The 27,151-nt window shown below is 30.5% G+C and overlaps 1 protein-coding gene and 2 non-coding genes across 3 annotated transcripts; 1 reads left to right on the top strand and 2 right to left on the bottom strand.

The window, feature by feature from the left end:
* LOC113375146 (colorectal mutant cancer protein-like) lies at nt 1-26,809 on the top strand. The gene is made up of 14 exons (XM_026615096.1): nt 1-291; nt 12,648-12,782; nt 13,946-14,084; nt 15,325-15,407; nt 15,726-16,344; nt 16,942-17,057; nt 17,237-17,469; nt 22,398-22,545; nt 22,938-23,077; nt 23,393-23,591; nt 23,993-24,187; nt 24,290-24,483; nt 24,750-24,954; nt 26,628-26,809. Exons 1-13 carry the CDS (start codon nt 1-3, stop codon nt 24,916-24,918), a joined length of 2,661 nt encoding a protein of 886 aa, XP_026470881.1. The 3' UTR covers nt 24,919-24,954; nt 26,628-26,809.
* Nucleotides 19,073-19,144, bottom strand: Trnag-ucc. The gene has a single exon. It is a non-coding gene; the product is annotated as a tRNA-Gly (tRNA).
* Nucleotides 19,589-19,660, bottom strand: Trnag-ucc. The gene has a single exon. It is a non-coding gene; the product is annotated as a tRNA-Gly (tRNA).
* Nucleotides 26,810-27,151: the final 342 nt, after the last annotated feature.

A 27,151-nucleotide genomic window follows, 5' to 3' on the forward strand; every position in this document is an offset into this window, starting at 1 on the left:
ATGCATTTGCAAGACATGAACGACAATGAAACTCTGATGGGCGGCGATCGCGATATAAAGCGATCTGCTGCCTGCGACCCTGATCGGACGTACGATGATCCTTGCGAACTTTTGGACGAAAGTGGTGTGGCCACAGGGCGCGGAATTCCACGTTCCCGTTCGTGGCTTTGTTGCCCGCAAAGGAACGCCAGCACGGGCAATGGGGCCAGTAACGGCCAAGGCAACGTCACACTGCCGTGCAGGTACTCTAGTCTACAGCCGGTAACTGTCCCGCCTAGACCGCAAGAACATGTAAGAGAATATTATATTAGTGTGTTTTTTTTAAATTTTATTTGGCCTTGCTTACTCTGAGCATTTAGCCACCTACAACATTTTTATTTATTTACATTCTATACTAATTTTATATCATATTCAATCTGTATACATATCCTGTTCTACATTCTTCTTTATTTTTCTGCTTCTTATTAACTTCCCGTAGGGTAAGTTATAGTAATCGCAAAAAAATCGAAAATGAAAATTTTTATATATCTTTACGTTTCAGAGGTTTCTGAACATTTTGGCATACCTTAGAAAAAATGGATGTATGTGTGTGTGTGTGTGTGTGTATGTGTGTGTGTATGTGTGTGTATGTGTGTGTGTATGTGTGTGTGTATGTGTGTGTGTATGTGTGTGTGTATGTATGTACGTGTGTGTATGTATGTGCGGATACAAATTTTCGTCGACGATTTCGGGAACACGGATCAACCGATTTGAATAATTCAAAAAACATTCGATTCGTATTGATAAGGAGACGTGCTGATTAGTTTTTGGCAAAGGCAGGTCTAGCCGTTCCGAAGATACGGGGCAAAAAGTGCCGAAAACGGTAACTCAGTTTTTGAGAGAACGGAGCGTCCGATTTAAATAATTCAAAAAACATTTCACTTGTATTGACAAGATGAAGAATCGATAAAATTTTCATAAATGTAGGTCTAGCGGTTTCGGAGATATGGAGGAAAAAGTAAAAAAATGAGCCATTTGGCGGTCAAAAATGATCATTAGACATATGCACATCAAATCATCAGATATTTTATAGAGATTTTAACAATAAGTATACATTTTGTTAACATTCCTATGGGTTCCGTACCAATGCTTATGCGTTAGACAGCGACGCGGCGCTTACGCGCTTTATATTTTGTCCCTATGCAGTTAAATCAGTACGATTGCTTTGAAAAAAAAGTTCAGATCTTCCACAATATGTCAAAATAAAGGAAAATTTTTTTTTTCAAAAAAAAAAAATTAAAAAAAATTTTTTTTTTTCAAAAAAAAAATTAAATTTTTTTTTTTTTTTTTTAATTTTTTTTTTCAAAAAAAAGTAATTTTTTGTCCATATATATAGTTTCTCAAAAATCTTATTTTTTCAAAGTACATTTTTTTCAAAAATGTTAATCGTTTTTAAAAAATTAATAATTTTTGGTACGGGAAGTTCCAGCAATTTGCCTTAAGGCACGATGCCTTAATTGCCTTAAGACAGAATTCCACTTACAGCTAGTTTTCTTCATTTTTTGCTCTTTTCAAATTTCTAGTTCTATTCAACATCTATCTTCATTGCATTTTTTTAACTTCCCGTAGGGCAAGTTATAATAATCGCAAAAAAATCAAAAATGAAAATTTTTATATATCTTTACGTTTCAGAGGTTTCTTAACATTTTGGCATACCTTAGAAAAAATGGATGTATGTGTGTGTGTGTGTGTGTGTGTGCGTAGTATGTATGTGTGTGCGGATACAAATTTAAAATAATTTAAAAAACATTCGATCCATATTTTATAAGGAGACGTGCTGATTAGTTTTTGGAGAAGGCAGGTCTAGCCGTTCCGGAGATACGGGGCAAAAAGTGCCAAAAACGGTAACTCAGTTTTTAAGAGAACGGAGCGTCCGATTTGAATAATTCAAAAAACATTTTATTTGTATTGACTAAATAAAAAACTGTTCAAATTTTTGGAAAGGCAAGTCCAACGACTTTGGAGATATGGGGGAAAAAGTAAAAAAATGAGCCATTTGGCGGTCAAAAATAAACATTAGACATATGCACATCAAATTATCAGATATTTTATAGAGATTTTAACAATAAGTATAAATTTTGTTTACATTCTTATGGGTTCCGTATCAATGTTTATCCGTTAGACGGCGACGCGGCGCTTACGCGCTTTATATTTTGTCTCCATATGCAGTTAAAGCCGTACGATTGCTTTGAAAAAAAGTTCAGATCTTTCAAAATATGTCAAAATAAAGAAAACATTTTTTTTTCAAAAAAAGTAATTTTTTGTCCAATTTATAGTTTCTCAAAAATCTTATTTTTTCAAAGTAAAATTTTTTCAAGAATGTTAATCGCTTTTAAAAAAATTATAATATTTGGTACGGGAAGTTCCAGCAATTTGCCTTAAGGCACGATGCCTTAATTGCCTTAAGACAGAATTCCACTTACAGCTAGTCATTCTTCTTTTATACTCAGCCAGTTCTAATATTTTTTTTTTTACTCCTAATACAATTCAGCTTTTATTCTTCTTTAATTTTTATTCAATTTCAACTTAACAAATACAACTTTTATTTAATTTCAAATTAACTACACATATTGTTTACTCAAATTCTAAGTCAATGACAGGATTCGATCCAAAAATCCCTGTCGTGTGAGTCTAACACTCTACTAAGTGAGCTATACTCGCCACAATTAGTGTGTTATTGTTGATATTTATTTGAAATTAATAATATTTTGGCGTGCAGGAAATTGCTTTTATTCCATTTGATCGATTTTCAATTTAGTATTTTTCTTAGCAATGCAGTTCAATTTTTAACATTCCGTAGGGTAATCTAATATGAAAATGTTTATACATCTTATGGGTAATCTGATATGAAAATGTTTTAAAACCTTCTTAACATTTTGGTATGCATTAGAAGAAATTGATTTGTGTGTGGATTCAATTAAATCGGGACAAAAAATGCCAAATATGGCAATTCAGTTTTTGAGAGAGCGGAGAGAATCTACCAAAAACATTTCACTTATATTGACAAAATGAAGAACTGATTAAATTTTTGGAAAGAAAAAAATGCCATTTGGCAGTCAAAAATAATTTTATTAATTTCTTCGCATTTTTATAACATTTTATGGAATGATTTTTTTTTCCAAAGATATAAGTTAGAAAATTTGTTGATAAGTTTCTGGCGAAGGTTAATGAAGACATTTCTTAGTAATTAACAGTTGTAAATACAAAAATATTTTTTGTAATTAAAATTTAAGTCAATTTAGTTAAGTAAATTGTTATTTTACATATTTTCAAAATATTAAAAATAGATCTTTTAACCAAACCAAAAATCTAAGTCAAAATATGGTTCCAAAAGGCATTGATTAGCATTGATTATTTTTTTTATTTTTTTGTATTGAATGAAGATCAGCTAATCCGATTCTTTGTATATGCCAGTAGGAAATTTAATTTTTTGAGAAATTATAAATTCATTTTATCTATATTAACTAAGAATCTTGTTCATTAGTTTTGTGCTAGCATTTTTGTTTTTGTTTGATTCTGACAATTTAAAAGTATTTATTAGTTTGCGATTCTCCTTAGCGTTAATTAGTCTTGAATGGAAAATCAACCGTACTCTTCGCAATTAACAGTTGAAAACAATTTTTTTGCCAGTTTTGGAAATTCATTAATTACTCGCTGGAAATCAATTCGTATTGATCAACTCAATTATTCTCGATATTTGGAAGTTCATGGAACTACGATAGTTCTGGCTCTACGGCAAAATGCCATAATGCCTAGATTTATATGTGTAACTTTGTGCATAGCCTTCAAAATATAGTCAAATATAGTACTTTTATTATTACTATACACTTGTTCGACGGAAACTTGAATTTTCATGCCATTTGTCACTAGCACTTATCCAATATCAGTTAGATTTGTGTATATTTAGAAATTCATTTTTGTTGTTATTGGAAACAGATGCTACTCGAATGAGTCAGATGATATACTGAAATGACAATCTAATCTTTTCATTGGTTATTTATATAAATGAGTCTGTTCATCATAATTTATTAATAATTCAAACTATGTAACTGAATTTGACTGCAGGCTGTGATGGCAGATTGAACATATTTATATATGTTGTTTCTGCTTTTCTATTCTTAATTTCAAAACTGTATTATTTGTTTTAAATGATTTTTTATTGATGAAATTGATGTTTACAGAAATAAGAGTTTTCATTTTGACACGACCCATTATTTCAAACTGTGTTAAATTTATATATATTTAAAGTCATTATCATACAAAGTTTCATCAACTTTTAAAAAAATCAATAATTTATTATAGTCTAAGAGCCAGTGAACTATTTGACAAACCTGTTTTCTCAAAGCTAGAAATTTTTTTAATGATATTTTATTATCGGCCCATTAAGAAAGTACCATTCTGGCAGTCATTCCGCGGTTGCGTCATCATCCCTTCAATTTGTGAAAATGTAAAAAAAACTGTTTTTATAACTTGCTCGCACAAGGCTCAAATTTTGAGGGTGTCTTCTTTTAACTGTTCAGAAAGCATATGTAAAAAGCCAGCCCATTCTGGCGGTTGCAAGGGTCTGCCAGACGAGTACATAATAGTCACGACGCGCAAGGGTGTGGGCGCATTGCCATACATAATTGACTAATACCCTTGTATTTGAATAATTAATACGCAATTTTAAAGGTCATTTTGAAAACATCCGATATACCAAACTTCAACTTTGTATCTCACCTTATGGCCGAGATATCATTGAAAATATGCCAAAGTGGCCCCTTTTTCAAACTCAATTTTTGGCGTAACCATAAAAGATATCGAAAAAAAAATTACGTGATTCTACTCATATTGGCTTAAATCACATAATGTATAGTAATATATGCTAAATAATCCTTTATTATTAGCTAAAAAGGATAAAATAATTTTTCAATTAATGTTTTCGGATAGTGTGTTTTGTTTAATTACTTTATTATTAGTGTTATTTAAAAGCTTATTGTTTTCTCTTTTAGTACTGCAAATATGGTTTAAATCAAATTTGTGGAACACATTGAAAAATTGAAGAAACCAGAACCAGTACACCCGCGCGTAACGCTAATAGTAGCCCGCATAGAATTCGTTCGGTCGGATAAGCGATGCGTTACGCGCGGGTGTACTGGTTCTGGTTTCTTCAATTTTTCAATGTGTTTCACAAATTTGATTTAAACCATATTTGCAGTACTAAAAGAGAAAACAATAAGCTTTTAAATAACGCTAATAATAAAGTAATTAAACAAAACGCACTATCCGAAAACATTAATTGAAAAATTATTTTATCCTTTTTAGCTAATAATAAAGGATTATTTAGCATATATTACTATACATTATGTGGTTTAAGCCAATATGAGTAGAATCATGTAATTTTTTCTTCGATATCTTTTATGGTTACGCCAAAAATTGAGTTTGAAAAAGGGGCCACTTTGGCATATTTTCAATGATATCTCGGCCATAAGGTAAGATACAAAGTTGAAGTTTGGTATATCGGATGTTTTCAAAATGACCTTTAAAATGGCGTATTAATTATTCAAATACAAGGGTATTAGTCAATTATGTATGGCAATGCGCCCACACCCTTGCGCGTCGTGACTATTATGTACTCGTCTGGCAGACCCTTGCAACCGCCAGAATGGGCTGGCTTTTTACATATGTTTTCTGAACAGTTAAAAGAAGACACCCTCAAAATTTGAGCCTTGTGCGAGCAAGTTATAAAAACAGTTTTTTTTACATTTTCACAAATTGAAGGGATGATGACGCAACCGCGGAATGACTGCCAGAATGGTACTTTCTTAATGGGCCGATAATAAAATATCATTAAAAAAAATTCTGGCTTTGTGAAAACAGGTTAGTCAAATAGTTCACTGGCTCTTAGACTATTACGGAGAAACGTCCCGGCCGATCTTCGCGAAAAACTAATCAGCACGATTCTCAACCTTTGAACGGTTTTCAAAATCTGCACTTTTATTCTATTTCTAAAGAAACGACTAAACCAATCGTCACGCAAAACTAATCAACACGAATCCTTATCAAATATAATCAAAAATTATTTGCTTATATGCACACACATAATCGCATCTACTTTTTCGAATATTAGCGTCTAGATTCAAGTAAAAATCAATACGATATATGTAAAAAGCGATATGTAAGTAAAATTCGATATCACTTCTGCTTTATGTCAGGCTGTTTGAAGCGCGGATTTGAATATGAAATTTAACGATTATAGATAAATTAATAATAAATGAGAAAATATCAAGGATAAATTCTTACAATTAGTTCACATATTGATTTTATTCATTAGCCGAAGGTCAAGATTATCGCCAGAATTCTATTTGCTAATTTTATGTTTCAAGTCGTTCTGAATCTTTAGACTCTAAACCTAAGACCCATTTATTATTAGTCTACCCATGATCGATAAATGGAATATTTATTCCCCTTTCGTATAGCCTGATATCAAGCAGAAGTTATATCGATTTTTACTTAAATATATAAAACAAATATATGTTTTCGAGTAAAGAGTCCCTCCCGCTATTGCTGTAAATAGCTAAAATATATCATCACTATTAGAAAAGGACAATCAAGACATGTAGAAGTATGACATGAGAAAACGGAGAGACTTGATGATTGCTGCTGTTGATTGATAAATGAATTAGACATCAATGTATTCTTTATTTTATTGCATTTCTCAACCATTTTATGGAGCTTTATCAATTTATGGACTGAACGGCTCATATTGATCAATAATACTAATTTCTGATAGCCTACCACCTACCACCTGCATACTTGAATTTCTAAACATCTCGTCTCGAGTGTGTAGTTATATTTAGATATGATATGTGGTAGCAATTTGAATGAAGCAGTGTTGAAATACTACCGCATTCAATGCACTTGCTGATTTAATGCATTTGTATAACATGACTGATGATTTATGATTTCAGCAGAGTTCAACAATTTTACTAAAAGCTTTTGGATCGATCAAAGTTATTTTTGAATCACGTGAATCGAAACATCATTCAACAAGCAATTTGATCCAATCAAATATTGCTTTCAGATATTAGTTTGGAATCATTTAACTATTTTTATGTATTTATGACTAACATTGCATCATTAGAATATTAATATTAAAACGTTTAGTAAGCTATTCTATTTTAAAACGTCAGTTTTTTAAAAAAAAATTTTGTATTTTATTCTATTATGAAATTTCAATATGTTAATTGCTATTACTCTTATTTCTTTTATTTGTGTACTTTGGTATTTATAATTATTTTTTTATTTGCATATTAAATTATTAATATCACTTCTTTTGAGTAATTTTATGTTATGCAGCCTACTTGACTTTTTTCTGATCTAATCCTAAACAAATTATCGCATCGCACAGTAAGCAAGTGTAAGATAACAGAAAAAAATTATCGGAAAATAGCTATAGGTCTTACATCCTAATACAAAATAGCATTCAGAATAAAACAAAATTTATTATTATTATTATCTTCCCATAGGATAAGTTACAGTTATCGCAAAAAATCGAAAATTTAAATTTTTGCATATCTTCACGTTTCAAAGGTTTTTAAACATTTTGGCATATCTTTTAAAAAATGGATGTAAGTATGTGTGTGCGTGCGTATGTTTAGATAAAATCTTTCGTCCGCGATATCGGGAGTACAGATCAACCGATTTCGATGATTCAAAAAACATTCGATTCATATTGACGGGGTGATGAGCTGATTGAGAAAGCCACTTCCAATTAAAACAACCAGCTTTTGAGAGAACTACTAATTAGAATGATTCAAAAAAACATTCGATACGTATTGATTGAGTGAATAAGTGATTACATTTTTGCGAAGACAGGTCCAGCTGCTTTGGAGATGCAGAGTAAGAAGTGCACAGAATAGCAGTTTCTCAGGGAATGGCGTACCCGATTAGAGTAATTCAAAAAGCATATGCGTGTGTCGACGGTTTTTGTGTATAATGTTTTTGTGATTCTAGGTGAACATATATAAAGGTCATCGCCAAATATAAGCAATTATATTAGATTTATAAAATACGACAATGAAATTTATAGAATTTATAATAATTATTTTCATATATTTAAAACAATGTGTAAGGATGTGGTGGCATGAGTGAAAGAAGTATTGGTAGTATGAGACCATCACTTGAAACGTTTATAATTTAGTTCTTTATGAAATAAAACTGGTGCAGAAACAGAATGTAGTGCGTTCAAACAATTTTCTATATTTTGTTACTCGAGCTCATCGTAGATTCACATCAATTATCGTCAAGTGTCAATTATCTAGATCTCAAACAATGCATATAACATGTTTTTTGAACTAAATAATATCCAACAGGATTTCAATCAAACACTTTTAGCACTTTCGGTACGTGAGTTTGAAAGTTTCGATACGATTAAACGTATGGGAATAGTTTGCACAGGACTATGCAATTTGACAATATTGGATAAATGATGGTAAATAACAACTCATGCTTGTTTATATGGTTTATGCGGGTGTACATTTTAATGTTATTTTATTCATTTAAAACATCGCATTCGTTCTAATTAGACGAAACTTACTACTAGATCCCAATCTGTTGATCGAATCGGACCAAAATAGAACTACTACTACTGACCATGCCTAATCAATCACGGCTGAGGGTTCGACTCATGATAGCCTCACAGACTTTGTACAAAATTCCAATGTTCTTAACTAACTTTCCCAAGACGCCGGTTGGATAGTGGTGCTTATTTGTTCATTGCCAGTTACATGTATATACAACTGCGGACTATATTGGATAATAATTACATAAGCACTCTCGAAGGTGAACATTAAAACCGCGAAAAAAAATTATCAATTATTTTGTATGTTTTTTTATTTACTTACTTATTTTTAGATAAACATGTTTATCTAGAAATCTGTTTATACATTTTTGTAATCCATTAGTATGTTAATTACAAACAAATGCTTCACCAACCTATAAACAGTTGTAATGTTTCGGGCGGGTTTTACATACTTCCATGTTTTTTATGTTAGTCACAGATAAACGATACGTCGTATAAAACTAATCAACGCTAATTATTATTGATTTTTTCCAAAAGGCGTTGTCGAAAAAATATGTTTGAGATAAAACAATGTTTGTGTTCACATACACACACTTCTCCTATGACTTAATTAGTTAGACATGAACTTAGTATGTGAATTATATTTAGTAAACTGGTTACCGACCTTTCGCGTAATACACATGATTGATCAAGTCGGAAATCTATTTTGCTATCACGAAAGTTCAGAAAATCAATTTCGTTGAAGAAATAAAGCATAAAAAATTAGAAAAATTACTCGTAGTTGCTGTGTGAGTGATTGAGCAGGCTTTACAAAAGGATGTTTGCTGCTTTTATCTCAAAGAATAATTGCACAAAATTTTACATTTCTGAATGTATATTTTACGCACAAGCGTTATTTTATTTCTACTGGCATTAATTTTATACTGAAGCTTTTTAATTTAATATTATTTGTTTCATAGCCGAGAGATGCAAATTGAGGTTTTGAAAAATTACTTTTCACTACGAATTAGCTTAGAGAACAGTACATAGTTATGTAAATATAAAGTAATTACGTTGCTTCAAATTATGATTATAGAATATATTAAATGTGACTACACGATTCTCGACAGAATTTTAATAAACCATTGCGCCGGAAATAAAGTTGGTTCAATTAGTAGTTTACTGATTAAATAATTTAATTATTTTTACATATCAAAGTAAATTTTTTATTCAAGTGTGTTCAAGTTTTTGTTTTGTATTTTGATTTGTGAAATTATGTTTCAAACAGCTATATTAGCTTAATGCTAATACAGTGCTATATTAATTTAATGTTGTTAATTTTACATACAATAACATTTCTACTTTTGTAGTACTAAATGTAGGTTTATAAATTATATATGCCATTATTATTGATTCCTCAATTATATTTACTAACCCAAACTATACTACAACCGTAATAAAACTTTTTGCTAGATATAATTTCACAATTGAAATTAAATTATTTTGAAATAGTTATATTTTTCAAACTTACGAATCAGTTTTAAAATTTAATTATTTAATGTTCTTCGCAATACTTGTCAGCTGTTTTTATTTCAGGTTTAAACTTTTCAGTTTATGCAACATTCTTTTGAATAATTTTATGACTCTTTTTCTCATAAGAATGAAATATATGCATTACTATAGTGAAAACATTTTCTAGTGTTGTTCAGAAGAATCATTAAAAACTTTTTTTTTAACTTTTTGTAGGGCAGTGTACGTTATAGTAATCTCATAAAAGTCGGTAATATGTTGTTTTTCATATCTTTACTTTTCAAAGTCTTCCAACGCTATACCCTCCCTAGAAAATATGGATGTATGCATGTGTAGAAGGTTTGCATTCGAACTTATTTTAATAATTCAAAAATCATTTGATTGGTATTGATGGTGTAAAGATTGATTAGGAAGAGCAAGTCCATTTCTGATATTCAAAGGATAAATAGAAAAAATGCTGTTAAGTTAATCAAATTGTGTGAAGAGTTAATTAGTTTCTAGGAATTTTAAGGAAAAAGTGCAAAACATGGTCATTTGGAGGTCAAAAATGATCATTTGACATTTGCATATGAAATTATCGGATATACAGAATTACCGTATCTACATAAATTCTTTTAATGATACTGTTAATTGTATACATATAGATAACTTTGTGTGTTATTTTGTTATAAGTTGAAAATTAGTAGCAATTAGCAGCAATTCGTTTTTGCTTAGATAATTTATCTCGATCATAATGATGTCTCCAAAAGTGTGCGTTGGTTACGGTTGTGACAAATTTTGTGAGTGCGGTTGTGACAAGTATTTTTTGTTCTTTTCGGGTGAAGATGAAACAGATAAAAATGTAACTTAAGACAAAACGCCAAAGAGAAAGGAAGAGAAAAATTCAACATAAGAAAAAAAAAGTTTGGCCGAAAGGTTTTATTAACTTTGTTTAAAAATTATGTTTTGTTGTGTATTGTTATATATAATATTCATAAGCTATATTTAAATGAATATGTTGTGATGTGTTACATATTTTTGACAATAAAGTTCTTTCTGATAATAAAAGTTATTTTGGTGCTTATATCTCTATCGTTTTTTAACCTATTTGTATGCCTGTCATAACCGTCCCTGGGGGATGAGACAGGCCGTTTTCTCACCTTTATACTTATCGATAGCTCGAGGAACTCAATGTTAATAAACCGAACTGAACTAAACTGTTAATGAATAAATAAACATTTTATTTATCATGTGAAATCTTTGTGTATATAAATATAAACTATATGTCCAGGATTTGAGTTGGAGTGCTAGAATTTGAGTTAGAGTGCCAAAAATATGCGTTGGCAATTTTAAATGACTATTGTGGAAGTAGCCCGGCACCACGGTACGGTGCACTTCGAACCGTTCCGACCCCAAAGGGTTAACGCGTTTTTTTTAAATATTAATTTAATTTTTTTATAATAACTTTTTAACCAACGTGAATTTTCTTATTTATGATAAAGTTTTCTTATATATTACAATGGCGTCTGTTCGACCTCTTTACAATGACACTTATCGCTGCAAACTTTCTTGCAGAAGAATTCTTTCAAAACAGAGCAGCATGCTTTCGTATCCATACACCGTTGTTCCATATGATTCTTGGTAACTAGTTTTCAGGAAATATACCCCAAATTTACATTAACTTACTTACTTTCCTAAATATGGGCAATGTTATTCCTTTTTTCAATTTGCGATCAATGTTGAGTAGAGACAATATTCATTGCTTTTATTTACAGATGGCAATTCTAATAAAATAATTTGTTACTTCTTTTTTGCTTTAATTATATAATATTATTTATTTACTAGATATTTTAAGTAGTTATTTTGTACAGAAAGCGAAATAACGTTAAGGGACCTATTCTGCCGCATAACAGAAAAATGTTAGGACAAGGTAATGTTATGAAGAACTTTCCATGCTAATATTGACAAAAGCCATGCGGTTGGTGTGCAGTCAGGTGAATTTCTCAGGTTGTCAGATAGAAAACATAACCTAAAAGCCGCACAAATGTAAAAAAAAACGATGTTAGATAAGAGTGTGTTTATGATATAGCTCCGTAACATACGATTGACGTTGCAGTTTATGTGTAAAACGCCTGAATCGACAGCAAATACATGGCTTTTTGACAATATTCAGTATGATTCATTAGCATAATGTATGGAAGTCGGAGCGTAACATGGCTTTTTCGTAACATTTTTCTGTTATGCGGCAAAATCGGTCCCTAAATCTCGTTACAGTAATATTTGGAAGAGAAAATGCTATATATATGAAAGGAATAATTTTGAAATTCTTGAAAATTATAGATTAAAGAATTTTTTAAACATGAACATATTCCTAAAACCTTCGTACTATTATTCAACTAAAGGTAAATTTACATGTTTACGTTGGTGTAATATTTTTTTGAATTATATAATATGGTTTAGTTTTGCAATCGTCGATTATATAACATTTAAATTTTCATCCATTTTATGTTAGATGCTGTTAGAGCTATACATTTATCAAGTTTATTTCAAATTTTAGTTGCACTTGGCAGCGATGTCTGCGTTGAAGGCCGAAGTACTTGATCTTTCGGCGCAGCTTCAGATCTGCAGCAGGGAACGTGATCGCCTGCAGACAAAACTCAAAATAGAACAAGAGGAAAGGTCTAGAGCTCAGGTATTTTAATCTTGAAAGGAAATAAATTATTTACGTAAGATTAAAAACTGTCGAAAGTGCCAATGAATGAATTCATGAAATATTTACTTAATTTAGAAACTATTAGTGAAACACTGTTTGGGATTTAAAAAAAATAGGGTAGGGAGGATCGCAAAGGTCTAATTTGGCTTTCAGTCATTCTATTGTCTAAATCAAATGAACTACATCACAACCATAACACGTATCAAACAAATAACTATTAAACTCTGTTCAGTAAAATGCCCACTTAATTCCTCCTTATTACAGAAATGTGTTATTTTTTAAATTTATTGTCTGTCAATTTCAATATCTTATTTTTGATTTTAAAGGGATTTTACGAAATAATAGCTGCAGTATTTTCCAATGCGAAATATACATGTTATGGGCACATTTATTACAAAGATCACACTGTGTAAACTTTATCTGGTGAATTTCGTTGGAAATATAATATTTATCACCATAGATTGAATGACTATTACTTTAATTTATCTTTTGTAAAATTGCTTTTAACCTAATTTATTTATATATTTATTATTTTCTTATTGTTCACCTGTACTAGTGTGAAGTTTTAGTTCACACTCTCTACCCTACTCGCATATAAGTAACTTTTTATAGATGCTATATATAAAAAAACTTTTGAATCTAACATAAAAATTGCAATACATTCTATAAAACAATTAAATAACATATATTAAAAAAATATAGCAGGTATTAGAAACTAAATAAAAGAGTTCAAAACCAAAAAAAAACTACCAACGTAACAAAATATTTTTGTTATAAATATTGATACATGGCTGTTTATCTCCTGATAGCGACGTCGTAAGAATTAGGGTTATGGCTGGTTATACACTTTTTGCCTTCTACTTGAAAATAGTGTCGTTTAAAAAGGTGGCGGACCTTAATTTGTCATATGATTCTTTGCTAATTGATATAAATACCGATATTAATTGATATAAATACTAATGAGAAATTGTAATTCAATTTAATTTTTTTCTATATTTTTTATAATATACTTAATAAATGGTTTCTGAACTGGTAGAACTTTAATTGACGGAGTTGTAAAAGATGGTTTTTCAGTTGAGTATGTATTTAATTTTTAATGGGTTTATTGGATTTACGATTGTGATTCATAATTTATTCCAAAGGTTCGTCTAGAGGCCCTAGGTACAGCGCACGAAGGCAGGCTTACTGAACTGCACTGCGTGATAGCGGAACTGAGTCGGAAGCTGCACCAAAGACAACAGGCGGCCATCATGGAAGAGGAAGCCGAAGCCGACATATCCGGTAAACTATTCTCTCTAATACCGCTAAAGCCGAAGTTAATATACGCGATAATATTTGAATTTCCTAATTCCCTAAACTTTCTATGTATGTCACAATCACAATTAAATCTTGTCCGTTTTAAGACTTAGGGGACGTCCATTAATCACGTGATCGATTTCTGGAGATTTTTGGGACCTCCTCCGCCTTGGAGATACGTGGTGATATTTAAAATGACCTCCTTCCCTCACCAAACATTACGTGTATTTTCAGTATCTAGAAAAAATGGTAAAATTTTTGAATATTTTTTGTAAAATTTTGGATTTTTTTAAAAATTGAGGTAAAACATAAATACGCATGATATCACATGAGACCCTCCTCTCCCCCACGTGATATTTTTTCAACCCTCACCTCCTCTATTAAGGCTCACGTGAATAATGGACGCCTCCTTATAAAAATAATGAATTGTGTGATTAAGTAAGTCTTTTTTAGATTGTAATTAACAAGCAAAAGGATAGAGAGTAAATCCATAAAAATAAATAATCTATTATTAAATAACGGATCTTCTGTGATTTTTTTTAAAAAAAATCTTTTTATTGGTTAAGAAAAACTACTTAATTTCTGCAATAATTTAAAAATTATTACAAGAAATGTTTGCTTAATGTGAATCTTGTATTTGTATATTAGGAATCTTGTATTCTGAAATCTTTATTCATCGGGACGAAAATTAAAATTTACGATATAACTTGTTATTATTAAACTCTCAAACCGTTTTTAGCGTTATTTCTGCCGAAACTACGGAATGGTTAATGTTGCGTTAATATGAATCTAAAGTTTTTGAAACTATGAGGCATTTTGTATTTACTGTATTTGATTGTAATAAAAAATGCAATTAAAATAATTGCAAAAGGATCTGCCTATCATTCAGTGTACTAAACCGCGTGTGCGATTTGTTAAACAAACAATGATTTTGTTTTTTAACAATTAAACAAAAATAAGAAAAAAAGATTTAACAATTGTATATTTTTTAACTATTTATATATATTTGAATGCTGCTTACACGATGAATATATAAATACGTTAATTTCATTTGTTATATTTATAACTTTGTTATAGTTTTTAAAAAATACCAACTATTAAAATATAAAATAAAAAATTTAATAAAATCATACAATTAAATTAACTATGGAGCATTAAACTATTTTAAATAATTCATCTATTATATTTTTATTTATATAGGTAATTTATTTTTCATAACTTGCAGAAATTGAATCAAGTTCAGTCTGCGATGCCAATGAAACTGACACGAATAAAGACGAGAGTGATATCGAAGAAGTAAAAGCTACAGTAAGTTGTAACTTTGTTTTTACAAATGTGTCTCTGTGAATTGGTAAAAACTTATTTTAATTATTAGGAATCATTTTTTATGGTAAAAATAGTAGTAGTACTATTGAATCTTTAATATAATATTTTTTCTTTCATATAAATCTAATTAAAAATTCACCTAAAGAGGAATATTTTCTTAGATTATCACATACTATAGTGAACTAAATGATCACCTTATGATCTTATATGTATCTTATATGTTCTTGTTATAATATAATACATTTGTTCAATTCAGAGACTATATAGATGATTTTATATAATTTTCATATCAATTTTCAGCGGTCTGCCACTGAAAGTCCTTCTGTTCAAAACCGTCCTGAATTCACCGCATCAATTCTTAGTCATCAACAGTTTTTGTCTCCGTTGATGACCAAATCACAAACACAGCCTAGTGCGACTCAAGTTGCTGCTCTTCAAGAAGAAATCTTGAGTTTGCGCCAGGAGGTTGCACATTTGCAAGCGAAATTAGCGACTAAACGGAATTATGAATCGAGTTGTCAAGAATACGTCGAAGACTCCGCATGTGACAATGAAAAAAGCACCGACAACTCTATTAAACGATCAAATACTTACACGAGCGAGCATGACTTAGATGAAACGTTACCTTTAGGAAGACTTACTGGAACACTGAATGATATTAGTTGCATAGATAACCAATCTGTATCGGATAAAAATGAATTTGCTTTGATACATGACAACAGCAAAACTACTAATGTCGAAGACGTCAATAAAATGGAGAAGGATTGTGCCGCAGATACTGTAAATGATTATGAAATTAATGGATCTAATATGGATAAACGATCTGTCAATAATGTTCAGCAGCAAAGGCCGACTCATGCAAAAAGTAACAGTTTAGTGTTGCAGATAAATAGAAGCTCTTCGCCAGTTCATGTACATAGTAAGTATTATTACTTTTGTCTAAAGAATATCAAAGTTTTATTAACTTCCCGAAAGAGAAGTTTATGTTTTCTCGAGAAAATCCGATTTTTTTTTTTTTTTTGTTTTGTTTTCTCAACGTTTCGAGTCATTTTGAATCGAATGATACCAAATTTGGAAAAAGTATGTGTGTGTATGCTTGTTTATGTATGTATGATGTGATTATGTGCCGATTTTTAATATTTCATGGACGTTTTCTCAAAAACCGCTGAACCGATGTCAAAAATTTGAAAGCCATTCGATGTAATCCTAAGGACTTGCGTTCATTAATAAGGTGCGACGACCGGCAAGGTCGTTCTTTTTGTAATTAACAGAAAAGTGTAAAAATTTTTTTTCACGTTTTAGCCCACAATCTTGAATCGATTTTAAAAATTCAAAAACGGTTTGAAAGATATTGTTTGGGAATCGTCCTATTTACTTTATAACGAAAAGGTCTTTGTAATTGATTGCTAAAAAATGTATAGCATAGTGTACCTGGTCTTGATGAACATACTAAAATATAATATGCACGGACCTTACGAGTTCTAGTTTCATTCAATACATTTGTCATTTTAAACAGGTTCTTTAGGAAGGTCTGGAAATGTAGCGCCAGTGTCAAAAATGGCCGAGCGTGTTCGCCTTCGTCGTACGACTGATGAAAAACATATTACAGGCACTGATATCTTAAATACTGGTGTAAGTAATTGACTAAACACTTTCTTTACAATTGAATATCATTTCAAACGGCTTAACTGTAAGTAATTAAGTGGTTTTCAGCGATAAATATACTGAGAACTGTTTGCTTTCTTTAACATTCTATTAGATGCATTTTATATGCTTTTAACAGTGTTTTGAAACATATTCAATTTGAACAGGTTTGTACAACAGAAGTTGCAGAGCATTTGGTTTCTGACTTACGAAATCAGTCGGGTCTTCACGAATCCTATTTATTAACTGACACTTTGAATGGATCAATATCCAGTACCCCTTCAGAAGTTTTGCGATTAGAATTAGAGTTGGAACGAACTATTGCACAACTGGAACATCTCAAAGCAAATAATACAGTACTGACATTGACCCTGCAAGAAAGCAAAGCGCATTGCGATAGGTATGTTATATTTTAACTGTTTCTATTTCCAACTCAATACATATACATAATTAATGATAGTATATAAATAAATATATAAACATGTTTATATAAATGTTTTATATAGCGAAGAAAATGCATTTACGCATGCCATGCTTAGATGTTTGCCGGATTCAATAATAATTATACCGAGTTAAACCTCTACTTTTCTTTTGTGTTCATTAAAACCGCCGTTAATGCTTGCTTCATAAACGAAAAGATGCATACATACGATTACGTATATACATACGATTACATACATATAGAAATGCATTTGTTAGTTATATCATACAACTTGCATGGACGTACATATATACATATATGTATACTAGTGATGTGCCGACTCGAAAAATTCCCGATTCGAATGATTCGAATCAGAAAAAAACCTGATTCGAATCATGATTCGAATCAACTCGAATCAAGTATATATATGGACAAAAAAAATTCATGGATGTATTAATTTAGTAAAAGTGATCCAAATTTATAATCAAAATTGTCAGTTTAACCAATATAACCGACAAAGTAGAAATTGTAAACATAAATCACTATCAAAAAGTATATTCTGAAATTATTAAAAATGATGTAATTTTGAGGACGGCTAAAACATATCTTCAAATTAATTTACAATAATAGATTACCAAACAATTGTGCATCACTAAAGCATATAAAATAATATTTGGAATCATGGGTCGATTGTTTATTTTACTATGTAATCAGTAAAGGATCGCATCTAAACTGAGAGCTGAAAGTTAATTTCATTAATGTGAATTTGCCATTACTTATATAATCAGAAGTTAACATATTATTTACTGACTTTCTGGTTTAGTAATTGTTTCGAAAGAGAATTATATTGAAAGATTTCCGAAACTCGTTTCATAATTTCGAGTGGTTTATTCTGATAACATTTAAAATCTAAAACACTTAATTATTATCAAAATTGGGTATTGATATTTCACGAATAAAATCGCTCTCAGCGCTCCGTAAAATAAATAAACACGCAAGAACGACGACGCATTGTATCGCCCATACGGTTAACTAACTCATATCGCTCGCACGGCGTGAAGTCGGGATATTCGGAATCAGAATTTGAAGTCGGAATAACTCGAAACGCCGCTTGATTCGGTTTGGCTCATGAAGTCGGAACAACTCATAACGCCGCTTGATTCGAGTTGGCTCATATGAAGTCGGAACAACTCATATCGCCGCTTGATTCGAGTTGGCTCATATGAAGTCGGAACAACTCATATCGCCGCTTGATTCGAGTTGGCTCATATGAAGTCGGAACAACTCATATCGCCGCTTGATTCGAATCAAGTCGTTAAAGGCTTGATTCGAATGATTCGAATCACTTGATTCGACTTGGCACATCACTAATGTATACGTATTCCATTCAATTCAACATACATACTCCATACATAATCAAAAGACTAGTCAAGACTGCGTCATGAATATAATTAAAATATACCTACTGATCTCATATTTGAATATTTTTATTGAATTCTAATTAAAATGTTAACTAACAAAATTGTTAAGAGTCGAAAATCAATTTAAAGTTATAAAATTTATTATTCATATAAAAAAAATTTGCGTCGGCCGGGAATCGAACCCGGATCAACTGCTTGGAAGGCAACTATGCTGACCATTACACCACCGACGCATAAGAGTTCGTTGCTTGTACTGGCAATAGTAGACCATTTTTATACAGAATCGGCAACCACTCTAGCATTTAAACGGAATTTATGTAATAATATCAAGGGTGTTTTTAAAACTCTATCTCATCAATTGTTCGAGATATTATTGAAATATTTTCCATTTTATTTATAAGTTGCAACCATTTTTAACTTTCCGTAGTAGTCCAGTCATCTGGTCGTTTTGCCGGTACAGTACTCCGGAATTCTGAAAATAGGTAATCTTTATAGATTTCGAGGTGCTCTTTACGAAAATCAACTTTGCCACCTCAAATTTGAAACGGCAAGTTGCCGCCATATTGGAAAAATGGCGTCAAAAAACAGCTTTTTTAAAATAACTCCTTTCTGGCTCATTCTACGATAAAAGTTCTATGTACGAATTAACTAGATAAAATTTCCTACAATTCTTTAGAAACGTCGGCCGGGAATCGAACCCGGATCAACTGCTTGGAAGGCAACTATGCTGACCATTACACCACCGACGCTATAAGAGTTCGTTGCGTGTACTGGCAATAGGACGCTATAAGAGATACAGAATCGGCACCACTCTAGCATTTAAACGAATTTATGTATAATATCAAGGGTGTTTTTAAAACTCTATCTCATCAATTGTTCGAGATATTATTGAAAATATTTCCATTTTATTTATAAGTTGCACCATTTTTAACTTTCCGTAGTAGTCCAGTCATCTGGTCGTTTTGCCGGTACAGTACTCCGGAATTCTGAAAATAGGTAATCTTTATAGATTTCGAGGTGCTCTTTACGAAAATCAACTTTGCCACCTCAAATTTGAACGGCAAGTTGCCGCCATATTGGAAAAATGGCGTCAAAAAACAGCTTTTTTAAAATAACTCCTTTCTGGCTCATTCTACGATAAAAGTATCTATGTACGAATTAAACTAGATAAAATTTCCTACAATTCTTTAGAAAACCGTTTTTTTTTTTGTAAAATTGATAGTTTGAGCAGTATCAAATCTCTCCATATATGACAGCACTTTGAACTTGACCACATTCTTTCTAATAAATAAATATTTTCAATGTTAAATTAAGCGAATAAGATCTAGAAATAAAATAATTGGTTTAACAAAATAAAAGATATTGAATAAATTATAGAAAGCTTTCTTTAGTTTAATTTTGTTTATAGACACATTTGTATACAGAATCGGCACCACTCTAGCATTTAAACGAATTTATGTATAATATCAAGGGTGTTTTTAAAACTCATCAATTGTTCGAGATATTATTGAAAATATTTTCCATTTTATTTATAAGTTGCACACCATTTTAACTTTCCGTAGTAGTCCAGTCATCTGGTCGTTTTGCCGGTACAGTACTCCGGAATTCTGAAAATAGGTAATCTTTATAGATTTCGAGGTGCTCTTTACGAAAATCAACTTTGCCACCTCAAATTTGAACGGCAAGTTGCCGCCATATTGGAAAAATGGCGTCAAAAAAACAGCTTTTTTAAAATAACTCCTTTCTGGCTCATTCTACGATAAAAGTATCTATGTACGAATTAAACTAGATAAAATTTCCTACAATTCTTTAGAAAACCGTTTTTTTTTTTTTGTAAAATTGATAGTTTGAGCAGTATCAAATCTCTCCATATATGACAGCACTTTGAACTTGACCACATTCTTTCTAATAAATAAATATTTTCAATGTTAAATTAAGCGAATAAGATCTAGAAATAAATAATTGGTTTAACAAAATAAAAGATATTGAATAAATTATAGAAAGCTTTCTTTAGTTTAATTTTGTTTATAGACACATTTGTATACAGAATCGGCACCACTCTAGCATTTAAACGAATTTATGTATAATATCAAGGGTGTTTTTAAAACTCTATCTCATCAATTGTTCGAGATATTATTGAAAATATTTCCATTTTATTTATAAGTTGCACCATTTTTAACTTTCCGTAGTAGTCCAGTCATCTGGTCGTTTTGCCGGTACAGTACTCCGGAATTCTGAAAATAGGTAATCTTTATAGATTTCGAGGTGCTCTTTACGAAAATCAACTTTGCCACCTCAAATTTGAACGGCAAGTTGCCGCCATATTGGAAAAATGGCGTCAAAAAACAGCTTTTTTAAAATAACTCCTTTCTGGCTCATTCTACGATAAAAGTATCTATGTACGAATTAAACTAGATAAAATTTCCTACAATTCTTTAGAAAACCGTTTTTTTTTTTGTAAAATTGATAGTTTGAGCAGTATCAAATCTCTCCATATATGACAGCACTTTGAACTTGACCACATTCTTTCTAATAAATAAATATTTTCAATGTTAAATTAAGCGAATAAGATCTAGAAATAAAATAATTGGTTTAACAAAATAAAAGATATTGAATAAATTATAGAAAGCTTTCTCTAGTTTAATTTTGTTCATAGCTACTTTGCTATTGAAGTGTTAAAAAATCAGCAAAAAACAGAAAAATATTTGAATTATTTTATTTCTAGATCTTATTCTCTTAATCTAACATTGAAAATATATATTTATTAGAGAGAATGTGGTCAAGTTCAAAGTGCAAAGTGGCAAAGTTGATTTTCGTAAAGAGCACCTCGAAATCTATAAGATTACTAATTTTCAGAATTCCCGGAGTACTGTACCGGCAACAGCCTTTTTTGACCAAATGACTGGACTATAGGTAAGTTATAGTAATCGCGAAAAATTCGAAGATGAAAATTTCTATACATCTTTACGTTTCAAAACTTTCTGAACATTTTGGCATATCTTAGGCAAAAATTATGTTTTTCAAAAATTTCAAGATATAAAAAAATCATTTTTTTTAAAAAATGTTCAGTTTTTTTTTTCAAAAATCAATTTTTTTCAAAGTATTTAAAATTCTCAAATTGCGGTACGGAAAGTTGAAGCAATTTGCCTCGAGGCACGACGTATAAACCGTTTAAATACTAGGGTGGCACCAATTGTGTATAGTATGGCTTTCATGTGATATCTCATGTTCAGTTATTTTTAACGGAAAAGAACAATAGTAATACATAACTTTGAACGAACTTATCGAGCGAGATTAGAATTAAAGTGGTTTGTTGAAGTAAACACCTGCATTATTGAGTTGAGACTAAGAACCCTCTATAAGGTACATAACAATAAGAATATGCAGTAAATATTTTATTTACAGAAGAGAATTTATTAACGGCTTCGGCTTCGGCTAAATAGGATCGACTTTTTTTGTTAATAACTTGCATACGATTTTTTACAGAATGGCTTTATTGTGCGGGCGTTACGAATCGAATGCAACGGCTTTACAGGTGGCACTAAATTACAGCGATCGAACAGTGGAAGCTTACGACGTTCTACTAGCTTTATTAGAAAGCCAAGCTGCTATAATGAAGGCAGAAAATGACGAGGTACATCTGCGTGACTAATAACAACTAGTATATCAATGAATTGTAACAAAGACATTATGTGGACTGGGGTTTTCAAATTTTTTATATTCAATATTTGCAACATTTAATGTATACTTACATCATTTTTTCTTTGGTAAAAAAATGTTCTATTCTTAAAATAAATGTCAAGTTTATTTTTAAATTACGACCCTTAACTATGAAATTTCAGCCATGTGAGACTTGGGGAAACACTGTTTTTGCCTTATGGCGAAAATGGAAAAAATCGATATGTGATTCGAATATATGATATATTTAATAAACATTATTTTAAATCCTCGCAAAAAATGATTTAAAATCTAGTATAAATTGCTCAGAATCTAATTATTTATGGATTAAGAATTTTCATACCACAGGAATTAAGGATAGCGAAAGAAAGCAGGAAAACCGCAGAGACTGTTGCAAAGCACCTATTGGCACGTTTGCAAGCAGAAGGGGGATCACAGATGGTCAGCACGGGACCGTGGCAAGATGCTAAAACACTTTACGCTAATAGGTGATATATTCTTCATATTTATATTGTAATTTACACCTACATTCCTTTCTGAAATTATTTTTGACGATTTGGTATTGTCCGTACTCTGTACTTTTTCGGGTTTTACCATGTGTGATATCGAGATTGTTTCTGTAACATAAGTCTACCAGCATTATGAGTATGACCCTGTTTCTTTTAATTAGCCCGTATTTTCAAGAATTTTTTTAAATTTTATATTTCATATATCAGCATCCAATGAAGTTAATTCATTCAGTATAGAATATGTATAACTTTATTGAACGTCACATTATATTTTTATTTATCATTTACATTCAGTGCTGTTACTTCCGAGCCATGGTCAGCAGAAGACGAAAATGAGCTGCGGGCTATGATGTCCAGACTCAAAGCAGAACGGGCTAATGTGCAGGGTACTGTTGTTGTACTCGAATGTCTGCATGCGGTAGATATTGTTGAGCCGCGGCTTAAAGGGCAGCAGATAAGAAGAATGGATTTGGAAACAGCTGTACTAATGCAGGTATGTAGTGCGTATGCATTGTACTTTATTAAAGTTTTTTACAGAGATATCAGGCGTTTTCTGACTGATTTATCTATTATGGAGTTGGGCTTATCGCATCCTAGCTGGATCTGTTAGGATATAACTCCACTTAACCTCACCACATTATTATGCAAGGAATTGCAAATTTTGAATGAAAATACTTGAGTAACAATGATACGAAAATTTTACTCAATTTTTTAGCTATTTTAGCCAACTCATGTAAAAATAAATTTAATCGAATAAAACGACGTTTTCAGTATTTACCCATTATTTTGAAATGAACATATCTTGGTAGAATTTTTTTATATTTCTTTAAAAAGTATTATATATGTATTGTGAATATTTATGAGACATCAAGTGTACAATTGATAAATTTTCAGGAACTAATGGCAATGCGTGAAGAAAGGTCAGATCTCCGAGCACAGTTGTTTGCCTCTGAACGTGAACGTAAAGCTGCTGAACTGAGGCATGGTGCACTCGAAGCTTCTCATCGAGCAGCTCAAGCCGCCTTGCGTCATTTGCAGGCGCAATTGGCAGATACAGAGGCCTTGCTCTCGTTAGCAAGGCAAAATAAGGTAAACACTAATGTTAAGCGTGATTTATGAGTTTGAATATTTTTATTGTATAGCAACATTATGAAAAATAATTATTATTCCAAAAATATGTTTATTTTTAAGGATCGTTCATCTTACTCCGAAGCAGAACACGCGGCCGGAGTTGAGCGAGAATTACTTGATGCTTTGGCACGTGAGGCCAGACTTAAGACGCGACTGCAAAGTCTCGCCGGATCTTTAGAAGCAGCAGCTAAATCTTCAGAAGAAAGAAATATACAGGCTCAGAACGCAATGCTAGAACTTAAGGAAACGAACATGTATGAAATTTGGTATCTTTATTTAAAATTGAATATGTAAAATTGAGGCGTTAGCCATTTATTTATATTGATTTCTTTTATATCGATTGATGTAATTTCTATTCTTCTTTACTGAAGTTTGTGGTATAAATCTATATCAAGTATATATCAGGGTTTGTATATTATTATCAAATGTGATGTGAATCATCACTCGTGTTTCATGTAAATATAATATCATTTTTTTCAGACTTACACATTGAGTGTTATTAATTTTTTTAACTTTGCAGTAATTTAAATCTGTGCTTGGAAAGATGCAAAAGAAAATATCAAAATCGAGTGCGCAAACTTGAACAACAACTTCTCGGCTTAGAGCAAATGGATCATTCTGAATCTGTTCAAGTACATGGACGAATCAAATGTATATCGCCTTCTCAAGGGCCAGAAACTACTTTATAAAATAAACTTATATTGATGTGTTCTTGATCTAACAAGGTAAATTAATTAAATTATGTGCATATTGATAAGTAATTAAGTAACAAACAATGAATATTGCGCTGTGTGACAAATAAAAAATGTATCTAACATTTATTTTATCAGCTAATTTTAAATGAATTTGCATTGAACATATATTTAAGGTATCTTATAAAAAATTTAAAGATTTGACAGTATGTACTGATATTACATACAATGGTAATATCACAAATTGATACTAAACTATTATCATATTTTGTGATATTGACATTTACGCAAAATAATGCTTAGAATGGTTGCAAAGGACTCTATGTATAAAGTTCCGAGTACTGAAAACTTTCACAGGGTCAAGAATGGTTTTTCTAAACAAATCTTCTCAAGCATTGATGCTATTATAATTGATTACACATACACACATATTACACATACACGTGTATATATATATATATATATATATATATATATATGTTTGTGTGTTTGTATGTATATATTTTTGCATGATTATCAGTATATGCAATTGCATAAAAGAATATGAATGTTGAATAAAACTTTAAAAATTGAAAATTTGCGATACAATACTTAATTAGTAACACTAAATTAATTTACAATTAAATCTAACTAAAGTAAATCTGAGTTGACTCAATAAAATAAAGGATAATATCAAACAACTTAAAAATTCACTTGAATTTTTTTGCAATGGATCAGCAAAATAGCTTTATATGAATTTAAATTATGAATAAAAATTTAATTTTAATGAAAGTAAACAAATATTATCATAATTATATAACTAAACATTTACGTATCAGCATACACATTCAAAAAGTGCGGCATTAACATTATTTAATACACTTTAAATTTGTAAATGCATAAGAAAATATTGCATTTGAAAAAATTATTTTCATCGTAAAACATCTTTGATGTATATGGTATCATTATATGTTAACATGTTCTGCTTAAATAGATCATTTTTATGCAAGCCAAAATTACAGTGGCAAAACGGAGTAGAAAATCATTATCAAAAAAATAAGCATCTGCATAAAATGCTTAATTTTCTGGCAAATTCAGTTATGTTAGCTATTATTATAAATGTTATTTGAAATTATTTTTCATGCAGAGTTGTTTCTAAGTCATTCTAGCTTTAAGTCTATTATCACATGTGGCTTTTTACATTTATTTGTGTCATATATTTATATATTATGTATATAATTATTAGCAATAATGATATATGATATAGGATGAGAGTAATATTTACATTTCAAAAATGCTTCGAGTTAAAATCATGTGTATCATGCTATATTGTGTACTTAAAATAATAACTGCAAGTTTATAAAAGTTTAGTTGTTATACAATGAGAATAAGTTGTTATCAAGTATATGCCATATTTCAAAGAGATTTTATAAGTTGTATTATAATATATAAATCTGTGGAAGAGGTTGCATCATTTATCAATATTTTACCGTTTAATTTAAACACTATTTTTCATGTTTTGAATAGCAGTCATTAAAAAGTTTTCATGTTATGATCTAATTGAAACATTGTATTATAGAATGATTGCAAAATATTTTTGATTTAAATTGGCAGAGACTATACATATGTTATGTTGAATATGAAAATTTGTAGGATCTCAGCTTGCGAATCGTATCGAATTAAACAATGTTTCAACTTTATAATTGATTTTATTTATTCATTTTTAGCTACCTTTGATACAGGAAATGATCGAATGTGTAAATGAACCAACAACAAATTTTCCATAGATAAATCTTCCATATATATCTATGAAAAGCTTACAGTAAATATTGGCTCTCAAGCAACTTGTTATAACCATTCCACAGATACATAAATTTATTATGTGTTTTTCTATTATATAGATTTATATAAAGCCAAATATATATTAATAAATATAAATATTATTTATAAATAATGCAATTGAATTAAAAGCTTTAATTAGTCATTTTTAATTAAACGCAGTGTTGTATTTTATTCTATAAACTCCAGCAGGTACATGTAAAAGAGTATGTAGAAAACATGTTATCAAGCATATCAGTAATACACATAAAACCACACATTTTCTTATCTTATTTATTACATTTGTAAAAGAAATAATTCTAATGTGTTTAAAATTTTTTTTATTATTGTTGCAAACAGTCAGCACAATTCCTGAACATGAATGGACCATTAAAAACCTCATAATTAGGATTTAAATGTTGTTAATAAATTT

This window comes from Ctenocephalides felis, unplaced genomic scaffold, assembly GCF_003426905.1.
Source record: "Ctenocephalides felis isolate EL2017-DRISC unplaced genomic scaffold, ASM342690v1 CF-g0.4_SCAFFOLD_01886, whole genome shotgun sequence".
Lineage (NCBI taxonomy): Eukaryota > Metazoa > Arthropoda > Insecta > Siphonaptera > Pulicidae > Ctenocephalides > Ctenocephalides felis.